Below are 23,059 nucleotides of genomic sequence, written 5' to 3' on the forward strand. Positions count from 1 at the left end.
CTGCTGACAACACAAGTGGGTCCCCTATTCCAAACCTGTTCCTACCTCTGCTCCTTTTTCCTGACTCTCCCACCTCCTTCCAAGGACTCAATGGGGGCTGTCCTGCCTCCAGCTGCCCCTACACTTGGATGCAGAGATTCTTGATGCACGGAAGGTTTGCAGGCAGCCCCGAGTCCTCCCAACCCCAGCATGCACTGAGAGGCAAAGTCAGAGACGGTGACAGGAGAAATGAATTAATGCGCCTCATCGTGGCGCCAAGTTTCCTTCCCCTCTTTTTTCTCCTAATGAAACCACTAATATATTTATTGTCATGCTTTCTCTCTCGGCGGCATTTTATCTCTTCTAGACTTCTTTGTAATTTTTTGGGCGGACGTTTTCAGGACCAGAATTTCTCTGTTTCTCTCTCTCTCTCTCTCTTCTTTTTTTTTTTTAATCTGTTTTCCCTCTCCTGTCCGGTTCCACTCCCTACCCTACCCCCTACCCCTAGCTTCCTCCCACCCTCTGCAATCCTCGCCTACCGCATCCACCAGAAAGGCCAAACCTTCATCTTGGGGACCTGAAACAGCTACGTTGTAACTTGTCTGCAGTCTAATTACATTAATTTGATAAGATCATCGTCGTCAGGATGTCTAATTCACTTGGAAGCGGCAGACGGGGAAAAAAAGCTTTGACCAAATTAGCATGCCGCCGGGACCAGGGGTGCGGGCTGCACCTGGCTTCCCCTATAAATAACCCTCCTTCTCCCCCCCCTCCCCCGCGCTGACTTCTCCCCCCTTTCTGCCTGCCGCAAAGTTCACCGACACGCCGGCCGAGAGCAGTGGGGCCTCGGAGTGCGGGATGCATCGTCCGGGCCTCCCCACCCGCTCCCGCCTCCTCCTCCTCCTCCTCCTCTTCCTCCTCCTCTGCCTCGACGCGGTTTCCAAGGATGGGGGGAGCTCCGCATTTCACTCGCACCACCAGAGGTGCAACTGGTCCTTCGCTCGCAGGCATCTGAAACCCGTCCAAATGATGCAGAAACTTTTGTGTGCTTGGCTTCTGTCTGTAAGGCCAGGCACCGATTTTTCCGCTGTGTAATCTCTTTTGTCAGAAGGGTGAGAGGGAAGGGCTGCGGGGGGTGGGGTGGAAGTGGGGGTGGGGAGCAGCAGTTGTGCTTCCACGGTGCGGGTATTGAGAGCATCCCTAGGGAAATAGCCATGCATGCACATACGTGCTTACCTAGGTTTATCTGTGTGTAGATGAGAATGTCAAAATGCACAGCTGTCAGTTTCATCCCTCTCCTCCTCTCCTTAAGGGAGATGCTGTACTCCGTAGGTGCACTGAATTGCTAACAGTGCAGCAATCCCCTCCTCCCTATCCTTTTTTCTTCTCTGATCATCTGAATTTTATATATATATATATATATGTATGTATATATAATGCAGTAATCCACGCTTCTTCATTATATAGAGAACTCCAACAAGAGACTAAACCCAGCATGAAATACTGTAGATTGCAGGGGAGGAAGAAATGCATTTAAAGCAACGATAAAAATGGCGTGCAGAATAATTACCTCAAATTGCTACTCGCTTGACACCCTGACACTAATTCTGCTCAAGTCATTGGGAAATACAATAAGGCAAAAACACCTACCTCGCCTGCTTGTGCAGGTATGTCCGTGTGGATGGGGGCAACAGGGAACTGGTCTGGAGTGGGGGGACGCTAAACTTCCCATCTTAAAAGGAAATAAATAGATTAAATAATCAGTTTAAGAAAGAGCATCTAAATAGATCGGCGGTTTTTTTACGCCAACATTTTAATGCTTGCCATGTACGTGAATTGATTTTTTTTTTTTTTTCCAGCATTCCCTCAGCAGATGGATTTTTGCCACTGCAGCTCAGCAGAGGGTGTCAGATCTTTCAGAGTGCACCAGGCTGAAACGAGCAGAGCCTCTTAGCAACTCTCCCTCTGCGTGCATGTGAGTGTGTGCGAGCGTGCGACCCGGCAGCAGCAGAAGAAAAAGGAAAGAAGAGCGAGCGAGCGAGGGAGCGAGCGAGGAGGGGAGGCAGCGCGGCCGGCGGGGCGAGGCGCGGCGCGGGCGTGCGGGCGGGCGGGCGGGCGGGCGGGCGGCATCATGGGCAACAGCGCTCCGCAGCGGGGGCAGGCGCCGCTGAACGCCGGGGGCTCGGCGGCCAGCGCCTAGATTGGGGCGCGCTTTCAGCACCGGGGCGCTGGACAGCGCCCGGCGGGCGGCGGGCGAGGAGCGCGGCTCCGCGGCAAGGTCAGTCCGGCGCGGAGCCGCGCACAGCAGCAGCCTCCGCGGTCACCGCTGCGCGCTCCGCCTGCTCCTCTCGACCATGCAGCGGCGGCTGGCGGCAAGCACCGCTCCCGTGCTGGTGAGACAGCCCGGCCCGCAGACCTCCGCTTAGCTGCCCGGGAAGCGTCAGGGAGAGGGATCGAGGAGAAGGAATTTTTTTCCTTCCACTTTTTTTTTTTTTTTTTTTTTTTTTTTTTTTTGCGTGCCTTGCAGTACGTGCCTGGAGAGTTTGTGGATATAATTATTGACTGGAATCTGGGCTGCTGCAGATGTATGTAGGGGGGGGGGAGAGAGGAGAAAAGAAAGAGTTCCCCCCCCTCTCCACCGACCCTCCCTGCTTCCCCTCCCCACATTTTTTCCCCCTTTGGTGTTGGTTTGGACATTTTGTATTGAATGAACTGGAATTGCTTTCCGTGTGAGAAGGATGGTTGCTGTTACTTTGTGATGAGATCGGGAATGAATTGCTCGGTTTAAAAATGCTGCTTTGGATTCTGTTGCTGGAGACGTCTCTTTGTTTTGCTGCTGGAAACGTTACAGGGGACGTTTGCAAAGAGAAGATCTGTGCCTGCAACGAGATAGAAGGGGATTTGCACGTAGACTGTGAGAAAAAGGGATTTACCAGCCTGCAACATTTCACCGCCCCAACTTCCCAGTTTTACCATTTATTCCTGCATGGAAATTCCCTGACTCGACTTTTCCCTAATGAGTTTGCTAACTTTTACAATGCAGTCAGTTTGCACATGGAAAACAATGGTTTGCATGAGATTGTTCCTGGGGCTTTCCTGGGGCTGCAGCTGGTGAAACGCTTGCACATAAACAACAACAAGATCAAATCATTCAGGAAGCAGACTTTCCTGGGGCTGGACGATCTGGAATACCTCCAGGCAGATTTTAATCTATTGCGGGATATTGACCCAGGAGCATTTAGGGACTTAAACAAACTAGAGGTGCTGATTTTAAATGACAATCTTATCAGTACCTTGCCCCCCAACGTGTTTCAGTATGTGCCAATCACCCACCTCGACCTCCGGGGAAACCGTCTTAAAACCTTGCCTTATGAGGAGGTTCTGGAGCAGATCCCAGGCATTGCTGAAATCCTGCTAGAGGATAACCCCTGGGACTGTACTTGCGATCTGCTGTCATTGAAGGAATGGCTGGAAAACATACCCAAAAATGCTTTGATCGGCAGAGTGATTTGTGAAGCTCCCACTAGGTTGCAGGGCAAAGATTTAAATGAGACCACTGAGCAAGAGCTGTGCAAAAAGAACAGAGTGGATTCTAGTCTAGCTGCTCCCCCTGCTGAAGAAGAAACCTGTGATCCTGGTCCCATTCCAACCCCCTTTAAAATACATGGCAAAGAAGACCCTGCCACACCAGGATCTGGTCCAAACGGAGGTACAAAGATTCCTGTCAACTGGCAAATCAAAACTAGACCCACTGCTGCTGTGTCAACTGTTAGTGTGAAGAGCAAGCAACCAGCTATCTTGTCCTGCCCTCAGATCTGCAGCTGTGATCAGATCCCTGGATCAGGATTAAAGGTTAATTGCAATGACAGGAATGTAAGCAGCCTGGTGGATTTGAAGCCTAAGCCGTCCAATGTGCAGGAGCTGTTTCTGAGAGACAACAAAATACACACCATCAGGAAATCCCACTTTCTGGATTACCGAAAACTTAATTTACTTGATCTGGGAAACAACAACATAGCCACTGTTGAGAACAACACCTTCAAGAACCTCTTTGATCTCCGATGGCTGTACATGGATAGCAACTACTTAGATACCCTCTCTCGGGAGAAATTCACTGGGCTGCAAAACCTGGAGTATCTGAATGTGGAGTTTAATGGGATCCAGCTGATCATGCCCGGCACCTTCAATGCAATGCCCAAACTCAGAGTCCTCATCCTCAACAACAACTTATTGAGGTCTCTCCCAGTTGATGTGTTCGCCGGGGTCTCACTTTCCAAACTCAGCATACACAACAATTATTTCATGTACCTCCCAGTGGCAGGGGTGCTGGACCAGCTCACCTCCATCACCCAGATCGACTTGCACGGCAACCCATGGGACTGTACTTGCCCTATCGTGCCTTTCAAGCAGTGGGCGGAAATGCTGCGCCCCAAAGTGATAATGAGTGACCTGAGGTGCGAGTCTCCAGAAGATTTCTTCAAGGAGGATTTTGAGTCCCTCTCCAATGACGTGATTTGCCCTCAGCTAAAAATATTGCCCACCTTAAGTTCTACCAACAAAAACAGCACTGGGGTTGCAGAGACAGGTACTCACTCCAACTCCTACCTGGAGACCAGCCGGGTCTCCATTTCGGTGCTAGTGCCAGGGCTGCTGCTGGTTTTTGTGACCTCTGCTTTCACAGTGGTTGGCATGCTGGTATTCATCCTAAGGAACAGAAAACGGTCCAAGAGGAGGGATGCCAACTCATCTGCATCTGAGATCAACTCCTTGCAGACTGTTTGTGACTCATCCTACTGGCACAACGGGCCCTACAGCACCGATGGGGCCCACAGGGTTTATGACTGTGGTTCCCACTCCCTGTCGGACTGAGGAGGTGGGTGGGGCGGAGGTGGCTGCTGCCCAGGCTGACCCTGCGCTATCCCAGTGATGGAGAGGCAAATGCCAGCAGGGACGGCTCTGCACCTCAGCTACCTTTTGTGAGAAATGAAAAACACTTGCGCACTCCCCTGTGGCCCCCAGAGCAAGAGCCTTGCTCAGTACGTGTGGGGGGAGCCCGGCGGAGGGGCACGTCTCCCTACCAAGCGCTGCCGGGACGGCAATGGACGAGCAAGGACCTGCTTCCTTTGGCTCCAGCAGGGCGAACCATGGCTCTTGGTTTTATTGGGCTTTTGTTCTGTTGTGTTGGGGGTTGTTTTGCTTTTTTGCCCTCTTCCCTTTTGGATGGACCCCTCCCTCCCTTGAGAGGCCAGGAAGATGAGGGGGACGTAGGAAAGGCTGCTGTCAGCCTCCTCCTGACAAAACAGGAGTAGAAAGTTGCACGAAGGCATGAATGTAATGTAAATAAATGACTGACTCTGAAACAGACAAATGAAAAAAAAAAAAAAAAAAAAAAAAAGAAAATTTAAAAAAAAACAACTGCTGCATGGCTCGCATGGATACAACGCACCCCAGGGACGCTCCAGCCTGCGACTGGAAGCAGCGTCTAGTTCACACCATCATCCCTCTTACCTGATAAGTCCCTTCGTATCAAACCTTCTATATAAGAAATACAGTATAATAATAAAAGTGCCATTTCGCCTTTTTTTTTTTTTTTTTTTTGTGTGTGACCAATAGGCAGTAGAGATCGTACTTTTACTGTGGGGAAAAAAACAAAACAAAACAAAAAAAAACATGTAAAGGTTTTATTTAAGACATAGTTGCATGAATATTCTCATTTGATTTTATTTTTTTTTTTCTTGATGTGGGAATGGCTTTTCTTGGGAGATGTTTTCTTTCTCAATGGTGATTTTTAGTTCTTTTTGTGGGAGGGGTATGGAGGGAGGGGAGGCTTTGGCTTTGTTTTCTCTCTCTTCCTTTTCAGTATACATATTCAGTACTGCCTTTCCATTTGAATGTAAAAATTAGTACCCTTGATTTCTATTATGGTAATAGTGTAAACATTAAAAAAAAAAAAAAAAAATCAAGGCAGTTAAGCATGACCAATTAATGTCACTCTAGTACTTAGGCTGCAGAGTTTAATGGTAGAAAAATCTGTGCTGTTGTAAATCTTACTATAACTTGAGGAAATTAGAACTGAGGAAGCAAGTAAAACTTACTAATTCTACTTGAGGTTTTATAATGGCATATTTTTTCAGTATTAAAGTGAAAATGTTTTCAACTCTGGGTCCTTACCATTTTTCCAGCATCAGTTCTTGCAAGTGGGTTATTTGGGTTTAGGGGATAGAGCTTCCTTTCAGTGATATGTGTTTCTTCCTCCATCTCTCCACATCCAGCCCCCCTGCTTTCCTCTCTCCCTCTCTTCCTCTTTCTCATTCATTCACGTGCAGCGTCACAAACAGTCTTCCCCAATGTAAATAACACACACAGGTTTCTTGTCTCCCTTACTCCCTCCCACCCTAACCCTCTTTCCTCTCTCTCTCGTAATGCGGCAGTGAATCCCTTTATTAATACTGTGAATCTCTCACTGCTGCTGCTGCTGCTGCTGCCACTGCCTCTGCTGCACACACTGCAGATGTATTAGGGATGTTAGTGGGAATTTGATTTAATTGACTCTGCCTACCTCGGTCTCATTAAGCCAGAGCTGGATTTCACTGGTCAGCACTTCAGGCCCTCACACAGCTTGCTGGACTGCCAGCGAGGTGAGGCTGCTGTGGGCGGCTGGATTCCAGCTGCTGCTGGAGGTGGGAAAGCTAATTAGCGAAAGGACTTTCCCATCCCTGCTCTAGGTTTCTGAACCTTTAATATTAGATGCTGAAATAAACAAAGCGTAGGACTGCAGTTAGACTTCAGGCAGCTTGCACTTGATCCTATTCCGATATGGGAAAGTGCCCCGAAACCCAGTAATATCTGTAAAGGAGAAAGCCCTTGCAAATCATTTTTAACTCAGAGCTCAAGTCCCGGTGGAGATATGGAGAATTTCAGTCACGTTGCTTCTGGCTTTCTCCAGGCAGAGAATCCTTTTAAAGAGTAAAACACCATAAGGGACTTGCTAAACTTCAAATACTAATTCGGTTTGCTTTATAGAAAATGCCCACCTTTGGGATATGCAATAAGAAAAAAGACATGCATACAGAGACATTGCAATTGATACACTCTTGAAAATGAGGCAAAAGCCTGATCCCAGGTGTTCATGAAGTATTAAATGTGAGAAGATCATTCTTCCAGAATCCTTTATCATTATGGAAAATTCTGCATTCTGCTAGAAAATACCTTGGTGTTTGATTATGCAGCTCTGGAAACATACTGTCCTGTTTAATTATATAAACCATTCTAATTTCAAGGACCCTTCTTTGTTTCCCCCTGCTTCTTTTCTGCACTGATTTTCTGCCAGGACATTCTATGTAAGACAAAGTGATGGCAGTAGAGTCACTAGTTTGCCATTGTGCTTCCCTCCTACATGTTTGAGAAGAAAAGGAAAATGCGTTCACCCAAGAGTCAGTATTTCTATCATTACGAGGACATCTGCTTTAACTTAAGCATAGCCCAAATATATTTAAGAATATGTCAGTACACCACTAGACTACCATTTATGTCTTGCTTGCCTTCCCCATGCCACTGCAGTGAGAAAATTGAAGAACAGAGCAGTCAGAATACACCTCATGCTAAAAATTGTTATGTTAGGTTGATTCCTATGGAAGTTAAAAGAGATAGTAAATTAAAGATGCCAAATCACTGGCTGAGGCAAGTCATACACACACTGAAGAGACTATAATACTAAATACATGTGATTATGGTTTTTCCATCACTGGGATGTAGCGTAAACTTGTGACTTTTGTCTCCTACTTTCTTTAAAGAACTATTTCATTGGCACAAGTACATAGAAATGTCAAGTCAGCTGGGGAACTGAAGGTATGCATTTACGCATGCTTCTAGGTTGAGGGTTGGAAGAAACAACAAAATAACCCCTTTTATTTCTGTGACATGCTCTGATTTTAACACTCATGTGATTCATTCTTCCATCTCTCAGACACTTGCCCTTAAGATAAATAGATCATCTAAATCTCTGATACTGTATCATGATCAGGTTTGAATTATCATATTTATCTTATTTGTCTGATTGACATTTCAAGGTCATTTTATCAAAACAAAGCACCCAACTAAACAGAAAAATAAACTTAAGAATCATAAATTAAGCCATAACACATTAAGTCACTTCTTACCTCTTCTTTCTTTTGTAACAGTAAAGAGAATTTTTTTTTTTTTTTTTTTTTTTTGGCTTATAAAAGGGCATTTGTGAAAACAAACAAAAATCAAAACAAAAAAAAATCAAATAGAATATTTCATTTAGTTATTAAAAACAACATAACAGAACACCTTGTTTTTTTTCTGAAAACAATCTAAGAATAGCCTAGACTTTAAACTGTTGCCATAGAAATATATTCCTGTATGCATTGTAGCCCCTTGCATGCCATTGCAAGAAGACTAAATGGAATTTTAGACACAAACTGATAAAATTTGAAATCAGTACCAATAGGTAATACATATTGTTTTGAGAAAAGCCTGCTGATGAATTTGCACAGGGAGACAAAATACCTTACTTTATTTAAATTATTGATTCTATTATGATATTTTTTAACTTTGTTGCAGTTGCACTGAACGTTTAACATGCTTGTAAACTAGGATGATGCAAACTGAAGAAGTATTTTTTGAGGGATCAGACTTTATCTGATAGAGAAGAAAAGGCTCTATGTAGCCTTTATTCAGGTAGAGAAGTCATTACATTCAAAAGGTGAACATTTCACAATTTCTTAAGCTGGTGGCAAAAGTCACTAGGGGAACATTAGGGCAGCAAGAAACCACAGTCTCTAGCCTCCATTACCTATGGAATGTTTTCTGGGTCTCCCAAATATAAAAGCTTCTTCCCAGTGACAGTTAGCTCTTAGTAAAGAGGCAAACTCTTTTCCTGTTTTGTATTTTCAAAAATTTTTTTTTTTCCAGTCTTGCCAGTTGCAAAGAAAATCTAAGCAGGATTTTGTGCAATAATTCAATGTAGTTGTTTGTTGTATTTTAATCAGTCAAAATAGTTTCCACTATATTTTTATTCAATTGTCGGCCAGAGGGAGCAGTCTTTGATGATTAGGAACATCAGCAATTTTTTTTTCTTTTTTTTTTTCTTTTTTTTTTAGAAAAGTTTAGACAATTTATTTGACTGCAACTTATTTCATGTGTTTGTGTAGTTCAGATTTACAGGATTGTGTGATTTGTGGCACAATAATTTCAGTGCAATGGGTAGGACTTTTGAGCTGGTTAATGTATGAATACCTCTTTTCTTGGGATTTGGGAACAAATCAGAAAGTGAAGAATTCATGGTTTGTATTCGTAAGTTACCATTGCCCTAAATTACCTAGATATTTATATAATGTTTAAAATGCTCTGACCTGTATTATCAGTATGGAGATGACTGATGAAAATTACAGGAATCTTCTTTGTTATCCTCACTTTTTCCCAGACATAGGAATATTAGTGTCAGAGAAAATGTAGACTAAAAATTCTGCAAGTACTCTGTTTTATTACATTCTATTTATTATGATTATGTCTATCAGTGGTAGTTTAATGCGTAAACTTGTAACATATGATATTTGAGATAATTGTCTGATACTTTCAGAAAAAGTTGTCATATTATCTCATGTTTGGGGAAATATAAATGAAATTAATCAGTATTACTTCTCCAAGATTAATTATTGCGTCAATTGATATATTATCTGCTGAGTGGTTTCATTTATTCAGTAGTTTCTGAATTAGTTTCTGTTTATACTTCTTAAATACATCCTTCAGTTTTGTGACAGAGGAGCAAAGTCAGTAGAAATTCACCTGAAGAAACAGAATTTTCCTATATGGACCACTTGAAAGTTGACTGTAAGTTCGCAATAAATGGAAGAATAGAGAGAAATAACTCATTTCAGAAATAGTGATTTGCCTCTAAGAGAACAAGTGCTTTAAGTGCCATTGTTTTCGCATTATTAGTGGGATAAAGTGTTATACCATTTGAATCAAAAAACATTGGTGGTGCCAGAAGTTTTTCTCCAACTTCCTCCTTTCCCATTATATAGTAATATTGATTCTCCTCAAAAGTTTCCAACTGAGTCACCATTAAAAAAAATAAAAATCTTAGCTGTTGATGTATTTTGTTGAAGTCATGACTGTTCAAACACACTGCTCAAGCTTAGGTCTCAAAGCAGATATGTCTAAGCATGTGTTGTCATGCTTAGTTTATATTATTGTTTCATTCCTGAATCACTTGGAAGTGAAGAGTTTAGCAAACAAAATATGTTAAGGTATTACTAAGGGAAAAATAAAAAGAATGGGAAAATATCTGTGTTTTCCTTTGAATGAGAGTTTAGATTGTAAAGGACGGCTGGGAAGTCATAGTGAAATCTATGCAAAACTGTGGGAAAGGTGGTGCAAATGAGTTACAAAGAAATTGAGAAGCAATATAGTCTGGTAGAAAAAAAAATATGGAATGTTATTTGTTTTGTAGATTGCTTTATGACTTATAGTGTAGGTGGTATTTATCTCACCTTGTCTGATATGCTTCACTGAGTTGCCTACGTATAAATTAGTAGTTTCCCTCAGAGGTCATGGAGTACCTTAGACATGTGCATGAGGCTGGTAGATACAACATAAGGCCTTGGGCTGATTCATATATTTCTGGAGTGGCAACTGAATCCTGGGTGGGGTATATTGGAGCGTATAAAGTAGGAGTAGCCACTCGTGGGAAGAAATGAGCTGAGCTGAGCTGAGCTGTGGAGGTATACTGAGAGGCTCATGACCTGGTTCATTTGGCTCACATAAGTCATTTGAAATACTTCAGTAGTTGATCTTTCTGCATGTTTCTGAAAGAAAAGACTCAAGGTTTGTAAAAGACAATCAACTGTTGACCACAAAAGACAATTTAAAGTATCATCAAAAGCCCTATGAATGGGCAAAGCAGTTACATTCTAAAAACAGTAATTCAGTTATACTCATCTGCACTGCAGATGATTAAATGAATGTTTGAATTAAATAAAATACAAAATTACTAAATACATATCACAAAATCAATACAAAATTAATGATATCAGAGATGGTTAATATGTTTATTTTTTTCATGTTATCACTTAAATTTATAGAGTGTTAATTGGATCAATTGTACTCCACATCTATTTTCTTATTTTCCATCAGAACAACCTTGCAGAGAAACACCTGGGGTTCCTGGTAGATGAAAAACTTAACATGAGCCAGCAGTGTGCTCTTGCAGCTTGGAAAGTGAATGGTTTCCTGGGCTCCATCAGAAGAGGGGTGGCCAGCAGGGACAGGGAGATGACTGCTCCTTTCTACTCTACCCTTATGAGGGCCCATCTGGAGTACTGTGTCCAGGTTTGAATCCCCCAGTACAAAAAAGACAGAGAGCTTTTGGAGAGGGTCCAGAGGAGAGCCACAAAATGATCAGGGGACTGCAGCACCTCCCCTATGAGGACAGGCAAAAGGAACTGTGCATATTCATCCTGGAGAAAAGAAGGCTGCAGGGTAACCTAACTGCAGCCTTTCAGTACCTAAGGGGAGTCTATAGACAGGAAGTGAGTCAACTCTTTGAAAGGGTAGATAATAGCAGGACAAGAAGAAATGGTTTTAAGTTTAGCGAGGAAAGATTTAGGTTGGATGTCAGGGGAAGTTCTTTACCAAGAGAGTGGTGAGGTGCTGGAACAGGCTGCCCAGAGACACTGTGGATGCCTCATCCCTGGAGGTTGTTCAAGGCCAGATTGGACAGGGTGCTGGGCAGCCTGGTCTAGTATTAAATGTGGAGGTTGGTGGCCCTGCCTGCTGCAGGGAGATAGGAGCTTGGTGATCCTTGAAGTCAAATCCAACCCAAGTCATTCTATGATTCTGTGATTCTGTGATAATCTTTGATTTTATTTTTGTCTTTTAAAATTACTAGCTCTTTGTCTTGGATTCTGTATTCTAATGGTTGCTTTTGGATGAGACAGACTCCTATTTCTCCTGGTGCCTTCAGAAATTGTTATATTACATAATAATTGCAATAGAAACATCATGAAGTAATAGAAGGCTCAGGAAACAAATATAAAACAAAAACAGGAACAGCAAAAAAACCTGAGAGTTATTACTGTTCCTGTAATAGTAAATAACTGGTTCTTGGGTCAAGCTTGAAATATAAATAAGGAATACAATACTCCAGGGTTATAGTCATTACTGAAGTCATTAAGAAGATTGCAGCAAGAGATAAATGCTTGCAATGGATGAGAAAATATAGCAGTAAGTATTTCAGAAACAAATTCTGAAAAGAAAGTGCTAAACTGCAAGTGGTTTTTCACAGGAGGTTTGTAATGAGAAAAATATAATTTAATTATGGACACACTGTAACAACCTATTCACATGAGATATCTTAAAAAGAATACAGATGCTAGGAAAGATTTAAGGGCAGGATCTAGAAGATGTGGGTAGACTCCAGAGTCCATTAGTCATATTGTAAGTTCCCCAGTACCCAGTCAGTATTGTGTAACAGGTACTCTGCAAATAATAGGAACTTTCAGGGAAAAGGGGTGAAACAGATTGGGTAGAAATGATAAGAATGAAACCATGAAACAGGTGGTTTTTTTTGTTTGTTTGTTTTTTCTTTTTCTTTTTTTTCCTCCCCTTCCCCCCCCCCCGCAATTATATCTTGGGAACTGAATGTTTCAAAACCAGTTACAGTGGCTATAAACATTGTTTTATCATGTGTTTTTGTGTCTTTATTGCTATTATCTACTCAAAATAAAATATTTCACCAATTCTCTGTTAAGGTAGGAAAGATTATGGTAGTTGAAAAATAAATGCAAGTAAAAAGATTTTTTGATTTTACCTCCTGCAGCATCCTTGTAGATAAGCATGGGAAGTGTGGGCTAGTGCTGGCAATGGTATCCATAATGCTTGGCTGGGGGACACCTCTAGACAACTGAAATACTGAGAATTTTCTAATTTTGGGGGGGAGTTCATTTTGACTATTTCTTAATCTTAGATCCCTATCAGAAATTGAGCTCTTCCTTATGGCACCTTGAATGCTAGTGAATATTAATATTAATAAGAGTAAAAATAATAAAGATATCGTTCTGGTTAAAAGATCCTCCTCTTTTTTTTTTTTTTTTTTTTTTTTTTTTTTTAATAAATTTTTTTTAATAAATACATTTAAAAAAAAAAAAAAAAAAAATTTAAATTTATTTTCCCTTTTATTTTTCTTTTTTTTTTTTTTTTTTTGCTTTTGACATTTCATACTGTAATTAATATATACACACTTCAATGTGTCAGTAACAAAGTAAGAACATGATTCACAGAGAAAAGATTGCAAAAATAAGAAAGAACAAGAAAAATTCACTAAATAGGTGATAGATCTGTAGACTTTCTGAAATTACTCAGGAAGAACAGCAGATTGAAAGGAGCTGCTGGCACTGACTAAAGATGCTCTGGGGAACAGGAGACATGTTTTTGGAAGGTCTGTCTATGAGTATGCTGTTATTAATCAAAAACAATCTTAACTAATTAAAATTATAGTATAAGAAAATAATCCTCAGGAACTAAATAAATTATATTTAGGATAATGATTAGACTGTTGGTTTGATTCTCATAACAAGGCAATATTAAAATTAAGCTGTGTAGAAAGTGGTTTTTACTGCATATTCATAAATAAGTGACATGTCCAAATATATCAATTACAGGCATATATATTGAATAAGACCCATTTTTGAAAGTATATTTCCAATCTCAATAATAAATACAGGGATGTCCATTATGTTATACAAATGAAAATTGAGAATGAAATAAATAGGGGAAAAAAAAATTCAAAATAGGATTCACACCTTAAAGGATAAGTTTTGGATACTAGTGTTACATCATCAACAGTGGTCAGGTGATGCTGCAATTTGACAGATGCTATCTGAAAGCATTACATTTCTGTTTATAAAACAACAAGCATTTGTAAATGTAAAAGTAAAAGCATTTAGCAGAGACTGCAAAATTTAAGATAATTATTCTCAAGGTGCCAATAGTACTGATATTAATGGAGCTTCGATCATGCCCAGCATGATGCAGAAGGAAATGGAAATTATCAACGTGTATGTTTAATCAAAACATACATTTTCTTGACTAAATGACATCTACGAATATGTACATAAAGTTCTCACTAGATTAGCAGATTTTCTTTGAAATGTTGGAGTTTACAAAGAAATTTTAAATCATTTTTTCCTACAGAGAGAATAATACCAGTTGCAAATCTCTGCTCTGCCTTGTTTGACATGGAATCAGTCTCAATTTTCCATGCAGGTCCAAATTGTCAAACAGTAATGGAGGAAAGAAAACTTAGAAAATATAATTGTCGTGTAAATTATTTTGTGTTGGACAGAGTATCCCATTCCTCTTTGGTTTTAATGAGATACTCCAGCTTGCTAAATTGATGGACAACTACTTAAGTGAACACAAGCACTGGAGATACAATCCATAACAGATAATCCAGAATGGATTATTTCTGTTCTTTTTTGGAGTTCTTCACTGGTGCTGTCCAAGGCAAAATTACTGCAGAGCAAACTAGCCTTCAGCAATCTGGACACAAGCCAGTTTGTATTTGGACTTTGAGCCTACGATTTTCACAGTCTCACAGAATTTGAGAGCTTGAAAGGACTTCTAGAGATCATCTAGTCCACCTCCTCTGCTAAGGTAGGTTTCCACAAGGGGGTTACACGAGAGAGCATCCTGACAGGTTTTGAATATCACCAGAGAAGACTCCACAGTCTCTCTGGACAGCCTGTTACAGTCTTCTGTCACCTACAAAGTAAATAATTTCTTTCTCATGTTCAGGTGGAACTTCCTGTATTGCAGTTTTGCATGTTGCCTCTTTTCCTTTTGCTGTGCAGCAACAAAAAGATCCCGGTCCCATTCTCTTGACTCCTGTCCTGTAATTTTTTTAAATGCATTGATAAGATGATCCCTCAGTCCAGGCTGAACAGTCACAAATCTCTCAGCCTTCCCATATAAGGAGATGGTCCAGTCCCCTAATAATCTCTGTAGCCCTCTGCTGGATTCTCTCCTGTAGCTCCGTCTCTTCTTTTGATGAGGGAACCCAGAGTACTGGGCACAGTACTCCAGATGTGGCTTCACCAGGGCAGAGTAGGGGGACAGGAGGACATCCCATGACCTGCTGTCTATTTTTATTGCATTCCAGGAAAACATTGGACTTTCTGATCACAAGGGCACACTGCTAGCTCATGGTCAACCTGTTTTTAACCACGACACCTAGATCATTCTCTGCAGAGCTCCTTTCCAGCAGATCTGCTCTTAACCTGTGCTGACATGTGCATTTATTCATCCCCAGGTGTAGAATGCTACACTTTCCCTTGTAGGACCTCATTAGCTTCCTCTCCACCAGACTCTACAGCCTCTCCAGGTCTTGGTGAAAGAAAGCATATTTTTCTGTTATGTCAGCCACTCCTCCCAGCTTTGTATCAGCAGACTTGCATGATAAATCCCTTCATCAAGGTCGTTGACGAAGTTATTGAAAAAGATTGGACCCAATACCAACCTCTTGGGACCGTCAACAACACTTTGCATAATTGATCATAACCTTCTGAGCTCTGCTGCTCAGCCAGTTCTCAATCTACATCACAGTCCAGTTCTCTACCTCTCACTTCCTAAGCTTACCTAGGAGGTTGCTTGACAGTGTCAAAAGTGTAGGTGAAGTCAGAGTACACAACATTCACTCTTTTCCCCTCATCTACCGAGCTATTCATGACAACCTGGAAGGCTACCAGATTGGTCAAGCACAATTTCCCCTGGGTGAATCCATGCTGACTGCTCCTCATATCCTTTTCTTCCACTTTCTTGGAGATGACATCCAAGATAAGTTGTTGCATCAATTTCCCAGTGACAGAGGTAAGACAGACTGACCTGTAGTTCCTGGGGTCTTCCTTGCCTTTTTTGAAGTCTGAAGTGACTTTGTCCTCCAGTCTTCAGGAAACTCTCCTATTCTCCATGAACTTTCATAGATGACACAGGATTGTTCAACAAACACTTCTGCTGCTTCCTCAGCACTCATGAGTGCATCCCTTCAGGGCCAATGGATTTGTGTGTGCTGAGTTTGCCCAGACAATCTTACCACATCCTCTAAGATGTATGCACCTAGTGCATCTATGTGGGTTCAGAATTTGGCCCAGATATTCACTAATGTTCTTAAAAGCTGGGAAGGTTTTTTGCTTGTTTTTATGGGTTTTGTTTGTTTTCTTCATTTTTACTTTAGGCTTGCTGGGATTTGAGTACATATTTCCTTCTCATATATACTGTGGGATGTCTTGAACTGCCTCTGATGCCCCTAATTTTGGCTTTTCCTGACATTCACTGACTGCTAAGAGGATGAGAATATACTGACAAAATGTTTGTTTAATTAAAATCTTAAAAAACAAAGACAAAACAACAGGAATTAATTTAGTTTGTCATGCTGCCTATCATTTTATATTAAAAATACTAGAATAGTTTAGCAGGATTAATTTAAGTTGCTGTAACTATGCCCAGCGTTATAATGTACAGCTGTTTTATACTTGGAATTAGATTTTAGATCTTAAATAATTTGAATTGTGCATGTTTAGATAATTTATAGTCTTCAAGGAATCCTAGGATACCTTAGATATCTGTACAGGCTTAAAATATTTTCTTTTCTGAAATGACAACTGGATTCCAGGCAAGATACTTTATAACACATTAAATGCTGTAGATGATTATACTAAGGCAACTTAAGTGTTCCCTGGCTGAATTGTAACAGCTGTACTGTGAGCACAAGAATTTAAACATCTCAGTCTGTAACCAAACTGCAGTTCCTAAAGTTGAGTAAGCTAAATCACAGCTAAGCTATTTAATTTTTATATTACTAAAGTTAAGCATGATGAATCACACACTAATGAATAATATACTCAGGATGGAACTTTTAATTAAAAATAGGAAAATATGCATAAAATAAGGTAGCCAAGGACTGTTCTTCAAAAATCCTTTTTTTTTTTTTTTTTTTTTTCCTTGCCAAATCACAATTTATTATGAGCAAAATGAAATATTGCAGAGTCATGTTATTGGTGGTCTTTGGTGATCTTTATTGCAGCCTGAAGATACAGATATATATTTGCTTATAAAAGAAAATGACAGCAAGAACGATAAAATGAGGCTTTTTAAAAAGACTTTTATTTTATTGTTATTTCTGCAGGAATGTCTTAGTTTTGTCTCCAGAAGAATAATTAACAAATAATTTATGTAATAAATAATAATAATAATGTAATAATTTATGTAATAATTTATGTAATATTGCCCTAGATTAATAGGGGGAAGTCTTCCTTATTTTACTAAATTAAGTCCAAATGAACAAAATACATGAATCCATAAAAGATGAAAGTTGAAATAGCTATGCCCTATCTCCTTCCTTCTCAGAAAACTTGGCTGAACAGTTAGTAGTAACTGAAAATTATCAACCATGAACTTCTTTGGTCTCTAAATTTGTAGAATGAGTCTATTTTAGGTAGAATCTATAGTGCACAGACATCAATATAACCACAACTGACACAATCTAACAAGTCAGATTGACCATATATATGTTTTGGTTTTTTTTTTTTTTTTTTTTTTTTTCCTCTTTTCCGTGATACACAGATTTTGACAAAAAATCTAAGTTTTCAGAAATCAATTTTCAGAAATCAGTTGTGGCAAGATTTTCTTAGACCATAGATTATATCTGTGACATCAGATTGGTAGATGTGTCTATTAAGGTTTTTTGTTTGTCATTAAGTTCTGTTTGTTTGTTTGTCATTAAGTTCTGAAGCTGAGTTTTAGGAGAGTCATTCCGCTGCTTTTTCACATTTTCCTCTTACCGAGCTAGGCACCTTTGGCTTTCTGCATAACCAGTAGAGATCTTTATGTGAACTTTGAAGTTTCAACACAGCATTTTGGAATGCTAAGAACAGTTCAACTGCAGACTAAGACACTAAATTATGTGACTAAATATTGGCATATGGATGTGAATTAGTTCTTTAAACTCTCATCAAAGTCAGTGAAGGGCTAATTATTACACTCGGAGAATAGGAAAAGGTGCAACTCAATTTAAATATACATTTAACACGAAATTCATTTTTAAAACATAATTTTTGTTTCCAGACATATTGCATCTGACCTCTATTTGACACTCTAGAAGGCTGAAAATCTTTAGTAAGTTTTGAGCCCCATTAGTGTCCTGGATGTATGAGATACTCCAAGGCATCTCCAATGGTCATTTACATGTTAGCAAAGATCATGTTCTTAATTGAATGTATCTGGAACTTACATACTTTATTCACCTTGGGACAACTATTTTTGGAAATCTTAATCTTAAAATAAACCCTGTCCATATTTAGAAAGAAATAAACGTGTTTTAAAAGTTTTAGTTCTTGCCATTGACTCTAGCAAGAATCTAGGGCACCTTGTCTAAATATATCTGTAAATATAGACAGCTGCATTTCCTCAAATTAATTCCACACTTTTAGTTTTTCATACTCCTTTGCTGTAAAATGGCATAGTTTCATTGATCTTGCAGAACAGAGGATTTAACGTCTTGTCTCTGCCTCGTATCCTTGCCCAACTGTCAGCACATCGAGAAAACACTGGCCCCACACTGAGCTCCCAGGACCCAGAGGCACCTTGCATCCCATCTGTGAGTCTGATTCTGTAAACACAGGTTCCCACTGAACACTGACATATTTGGTCCCAATATTATGCCTTGTTTTTCTGGGGTTATGTTGCTAAAACATGGAAGTTTTAGCTCTTAATCTCTTGTAGACATTAAGAATGTAAATGATAGTATGAAAATATGTGTAATCGTTTCCTATCTCAGGAATAACTCCTATTTGCAGGAATACCATGTCAATTACAAATAAATGTTTTCTTCCTTTAATTCATTAATATTGCATTTATTTTACAAAGTTACTACCACATATAATTCCAAGGAAAAATATTTGCTTTCCTTCTGAAAATAATTTTGAATCTGTGAGAAGGTTTACTGGAGATCTTGACAGATTAGAACATGAATTGTTGAGGAGTCAAAACTAATTAGGAAGTTCCTTTGCATGGTTCAGAACCAAAGTGTAAAATTCATTTTCAACTTAAAGTCAATAGAATTATTTTTTGGATTTATAGTAATTAACTATGTGGCTTGTTATTCTCACTCTGATTTAAAAGATTACAGAGAACAACATCAAAGTGAGAAAGAATAAATCTAAATTACTCAGTTTCGGAACCACAAGTAATAATTCTAAATCTAATAATCATTGTCATCAGGCTTCTGTCTCTCTTGAAAAAGGTTGTACATAAAATCCATGCATAATTCATAGAAAATGATTTAGAAAAAAAAACAAAAAACAAAAAAAAACTTCCCCAAAGTCTGTAGTGGAAGAGAATTCTCATTTGAAGAGAAGTCTGAGGAGGGTGAAGTAGAATGAGAAATTTCATGCTTTATTTTTCACTACATTAGGCAGCCAGTGTGTGACAAACAAAAACAGATCAAGTTTTCATTTCTAACTGACTCTGATTCCTTATAAATTATGCATATAAACACAATTCAGTAAGCAAGTTTTAATCATTTCTGTAATAATATAGTACTTCAGACTAGGTATTGTACATGACAATCATGTTCGACACCACAATCTCTTGCTCATCGGGTTCACTGTGTTACTAAATTTCACTGAATTGCCCTACAGAATGGTGAAAAAAGTCCATTAACTTTTTTTTTTTTTTTTTTTCACTATTTAAAAAGTTTGAATTCTGTCATATAATTAATATACCAAACTATCACTAAATGATCAAATAGGTCTTGGAAAAGCTGCTTGATTTGACTGCAGTATTTCAGTAATTTTCCAGTATTTTAAAATCATCACATGGAAAATCAATTACAATATGTAGATAAGTCTTCAAAATACGAAGGAATAATTTTGCCTTTTCAATTCGACAGAAATTATGATAATAATGCATTTATTAATGCATTAGTCATGGTGTAAAACCTGTAGCTGCCTTACAAAATATAAATACTTGTTTTGTGCTCCAAGGTTGTGCTGTTTCTAAACTTTCAGACCACATGCATAGCCAAGACCAAAATAAAAGCGATCTTACATCTTAATAAGAAAAAGGCAAATATGTAGTGTTATAACTAGTTTTACAAATAAATACATATGTAAGTAAATAAAAATAAATAAATAAATAAAAATTGGTTTGGTCATATTAAAATCATGCTCTTGTATGTCTTGTAAATCTAAAAATTCCATGTGTTCAGTGCAAACATTACAGTAATTGTGTAATACATATATCTAGTACTATTTAAGATACCATATGATATCTGAGAAAACTGTATGGAGATGATAAACGTGACACAGGACATTTAAGAACCTTCTAGGGGGACAGCTGTAGACCAGATACCATGTTCTAAGACTCGTAAAATGTTGCTGACATCTCTATTAAGGCAAATAAATGAGAAAGGCAAAGTTGATCAATGACACTAATACTGGTTTACTCAAGATTCCTACACAAAACTTATCTTAATCAGTTAGAAAGTTACACTGCAATATTTTTGTCTTATTTTTAGTGAATTGCTTAGTTTTTGCTTCCAGCTAAACTGCATACAGGAGTTTTCATTCCTACTTAGGTAGCCTAAATTACATAAGAATTTCAATTATCTTCTTCTTTTGAGTCTTTCAACCTGTAGAACACAGGCTTTACTTTGAAAACTTCTAAAAAGTAACACTTTCCTTATTAGTTTACCAAGGCACGTCTCTTACACATACAGACACACATATATAATAAAAATGAAAATAAGAGTGAATAGAATCACAGAATCACAGAATCACAGAATTGTAGGGGTTGGAAGGGACCTCCAGAGATCATCGTGTCCAACCCCCCTGCCAAAGCAGGTTCCCTACAGCAGTATCACCAAGGTTGGAAAAGACCTTCCAGTCCAAGATCATCCAGTCCAACCATCCACCTATCACCAATAGTTCTCTCTAAACCATGTCCCTCAACACAAAATCCAAATGTTCCTTGAACACCTCCAGAGTCAGTAACTCCACCTCCCTGGGCAGCCCTCTCCAGTGCCTGGCCACTCTTTCAGAAAAGTAGTATTTCCTGATGTCCAGCCTAAATCTCCCCTCTAGTTCTATCACTATTCACATTCTCTCTATCACATTCTCTCTACTCTATCACTAGTTACTCGAGAGATGAGGCCAATCCCCACCTTACTGCAATCTCCCTTCAGGTAGTGATAGAGAGCAATAAAGTCTCCCCTGAGCCTCCTCTTCTCCAGACTGAACAACCTCAGATCCTTCAGTAGCTCATTATAAGGCCTGTGCTCCAGACCCCTCACCAGCCTTGTTGCCCTCCTTTGAACCCACTCCAGGGCCTCAATGTCTTTCTTGCAGTGAGGGGCCCAAAACTGGACACAGTACTTGAGATGCAGCCTCACCAGAGCTGAGTACAGGGGACAATCACTTCCCTATTACTGCTGGCAACGCTGTTCCTGATGCAAGCCAAGATGCCATTGGCCTTCTTGGCCACCTGGACACACTGCTGGCTCATGTTCAGCAGAGCATCAATCAATACCCCCATTTCTTCTAAGAATAACATTATTATTTAAAACAATAACAACGAATAACATTATTTACAACAAAATACTTATGTTTCTCTAACCAAAATAAAAGAATGAGATCTCAAAAATATTTTTTTTTTCTTTGTAGAAATATACAAGCCATCTAGAAAAAAAAAATCTTAGAAGTTTATGTAGTTTTAAAATTCACCATGAGGTATTAAAGTAAGTGAAAGACTCTAGCCAATTTTATAAAACCTTGGGCTGAGTTCTAATGTCTAATAAATTATGGCAGCTATCAAGTGCATATAAACTAAAAATAGAAATATTTAGAATTATTTCTGTGGTTAGTATAAAGTGAGAAAGGTATTAATAAAGACTGTTGGTATGTGTGAGATCTTAAATAAGCATAAATGTCTAACACTATGTTGAATCAATCAATGACCAAGCATTTAAAAGAAACGTTACAATTTTGTGTTAAATTAAATTGCATGCATGAAAATAACTTTCTTTTTTTTTTAAAAAAAAAATCAGCTTATTTTACTTTCACTGAAATTGCCTTCATCTGGAGAGATTAAATGCTTTTGAATATTAAGTTCCAGTCACAAATAGACACAGAAAAGTGTTACATTAAGCAGTCAAGTTTGAAAAAGATGGCTTTTTGTTTACAGTATTACCTATATACTATTTATATTGTACTTTTTTTTTTTTTTTACTGACTGCAGGATTTTTTTTTTTTTTGCCTTCCATTAAAATATTATCTAATATTCCTAGTGAATTTTTGTTTACACTAAATATTTTTTCAAGATGAAGTATATTGAATATTCTGTTGAATTATTTCTATGCTTCCTTTTTCAGACTATTCATTTATAAGCTAGATTTGCCATATTTCGGTGCACTCTTATGTCTTAGATATTTTTCTGTGTAGTGTGTACTTTCTGTAGTATAATATAACAGTACTTAGTGTTTTTATACACTGCTTTATCTGTCTAGAGATAGTTTTAGTGATATGCATAAAAAAGTCATTACCAGCAGAGGTAAAACCTTACAAAATTTGTTTCCAACAGGAACTATTTCAGACAGAAAAAAAAGTAAATAAATCAAATATCAGTAAAACATCTGAAAAAAAATGTGACTTTGAAAGCCAGCTTCTATCTTTATTCTGAATCCTTTCAACTGCGTATACTGTGTGACATTTCAAACTGTTTAGTGTGAACTTGAGTATTCCTACAGAGGCAAATGAAAATTCTCCTTATAAGAAAATACTGAAAGACAAAGTGGAGTGAATCTCACTCATTCACCATCTTCGTGAAATACAGTGAATCCAACAGAGTGGATCTTATTTAATTCCATGTATTCAGAATCAGTTCCTAAATTTGTACAAGTAAATATTGAAATAGTTATTTTACTTGACTGGAAAGCAAGGTCTCATCAATATGTTTTGGCATATCATGAATTTTCCAGTTAGAAATAATAAATACTTTCAGCCTG

At 38.9% G+C, this 23,059-nt stretch overlaps 1 protein-coding gene across 1 annotated transcript; it reads left to right on the forward strand.

Moving 5' to 3' along the window:
* Window positions 1-2,769: 2,769 nt before the first annotated feature.
* Window positions 2,770-4,848, forward strand: SLITRK1 (SLIT and NTRK like family member 1). Its single transcript, XM_042839089.1, has one exon. The coding sequence runs from the start codon at window positions 2,770-2,772 to the stop codon at window positions 4,846-4,848; it is 2,079 nt and encodes a 692-aa protein (XP_042695023.1).
* The last annotated feature ends 18,211 nt before the right edge of the window (window positions 4,849-23,059 follow it).

This window comes from Centrocercus urophasianus, unplaced genomic scaffold, assembly GCF_019232065.1.
Source record: "Centrocercus urophasianus isolate 14NV4802_14NV808 unplaced genomic scaffold, USGS_Curo_1.0 seq_9, whole genome shotgun sequence".
In the NCBI taxonomy this organism is placed as follows: domain Eukaryota; kingdom Metazoa; phylum Chordata; class Aves; order Galliformes; family Phasianidae; genus Centrocercus; species Centrocercus urophasianus.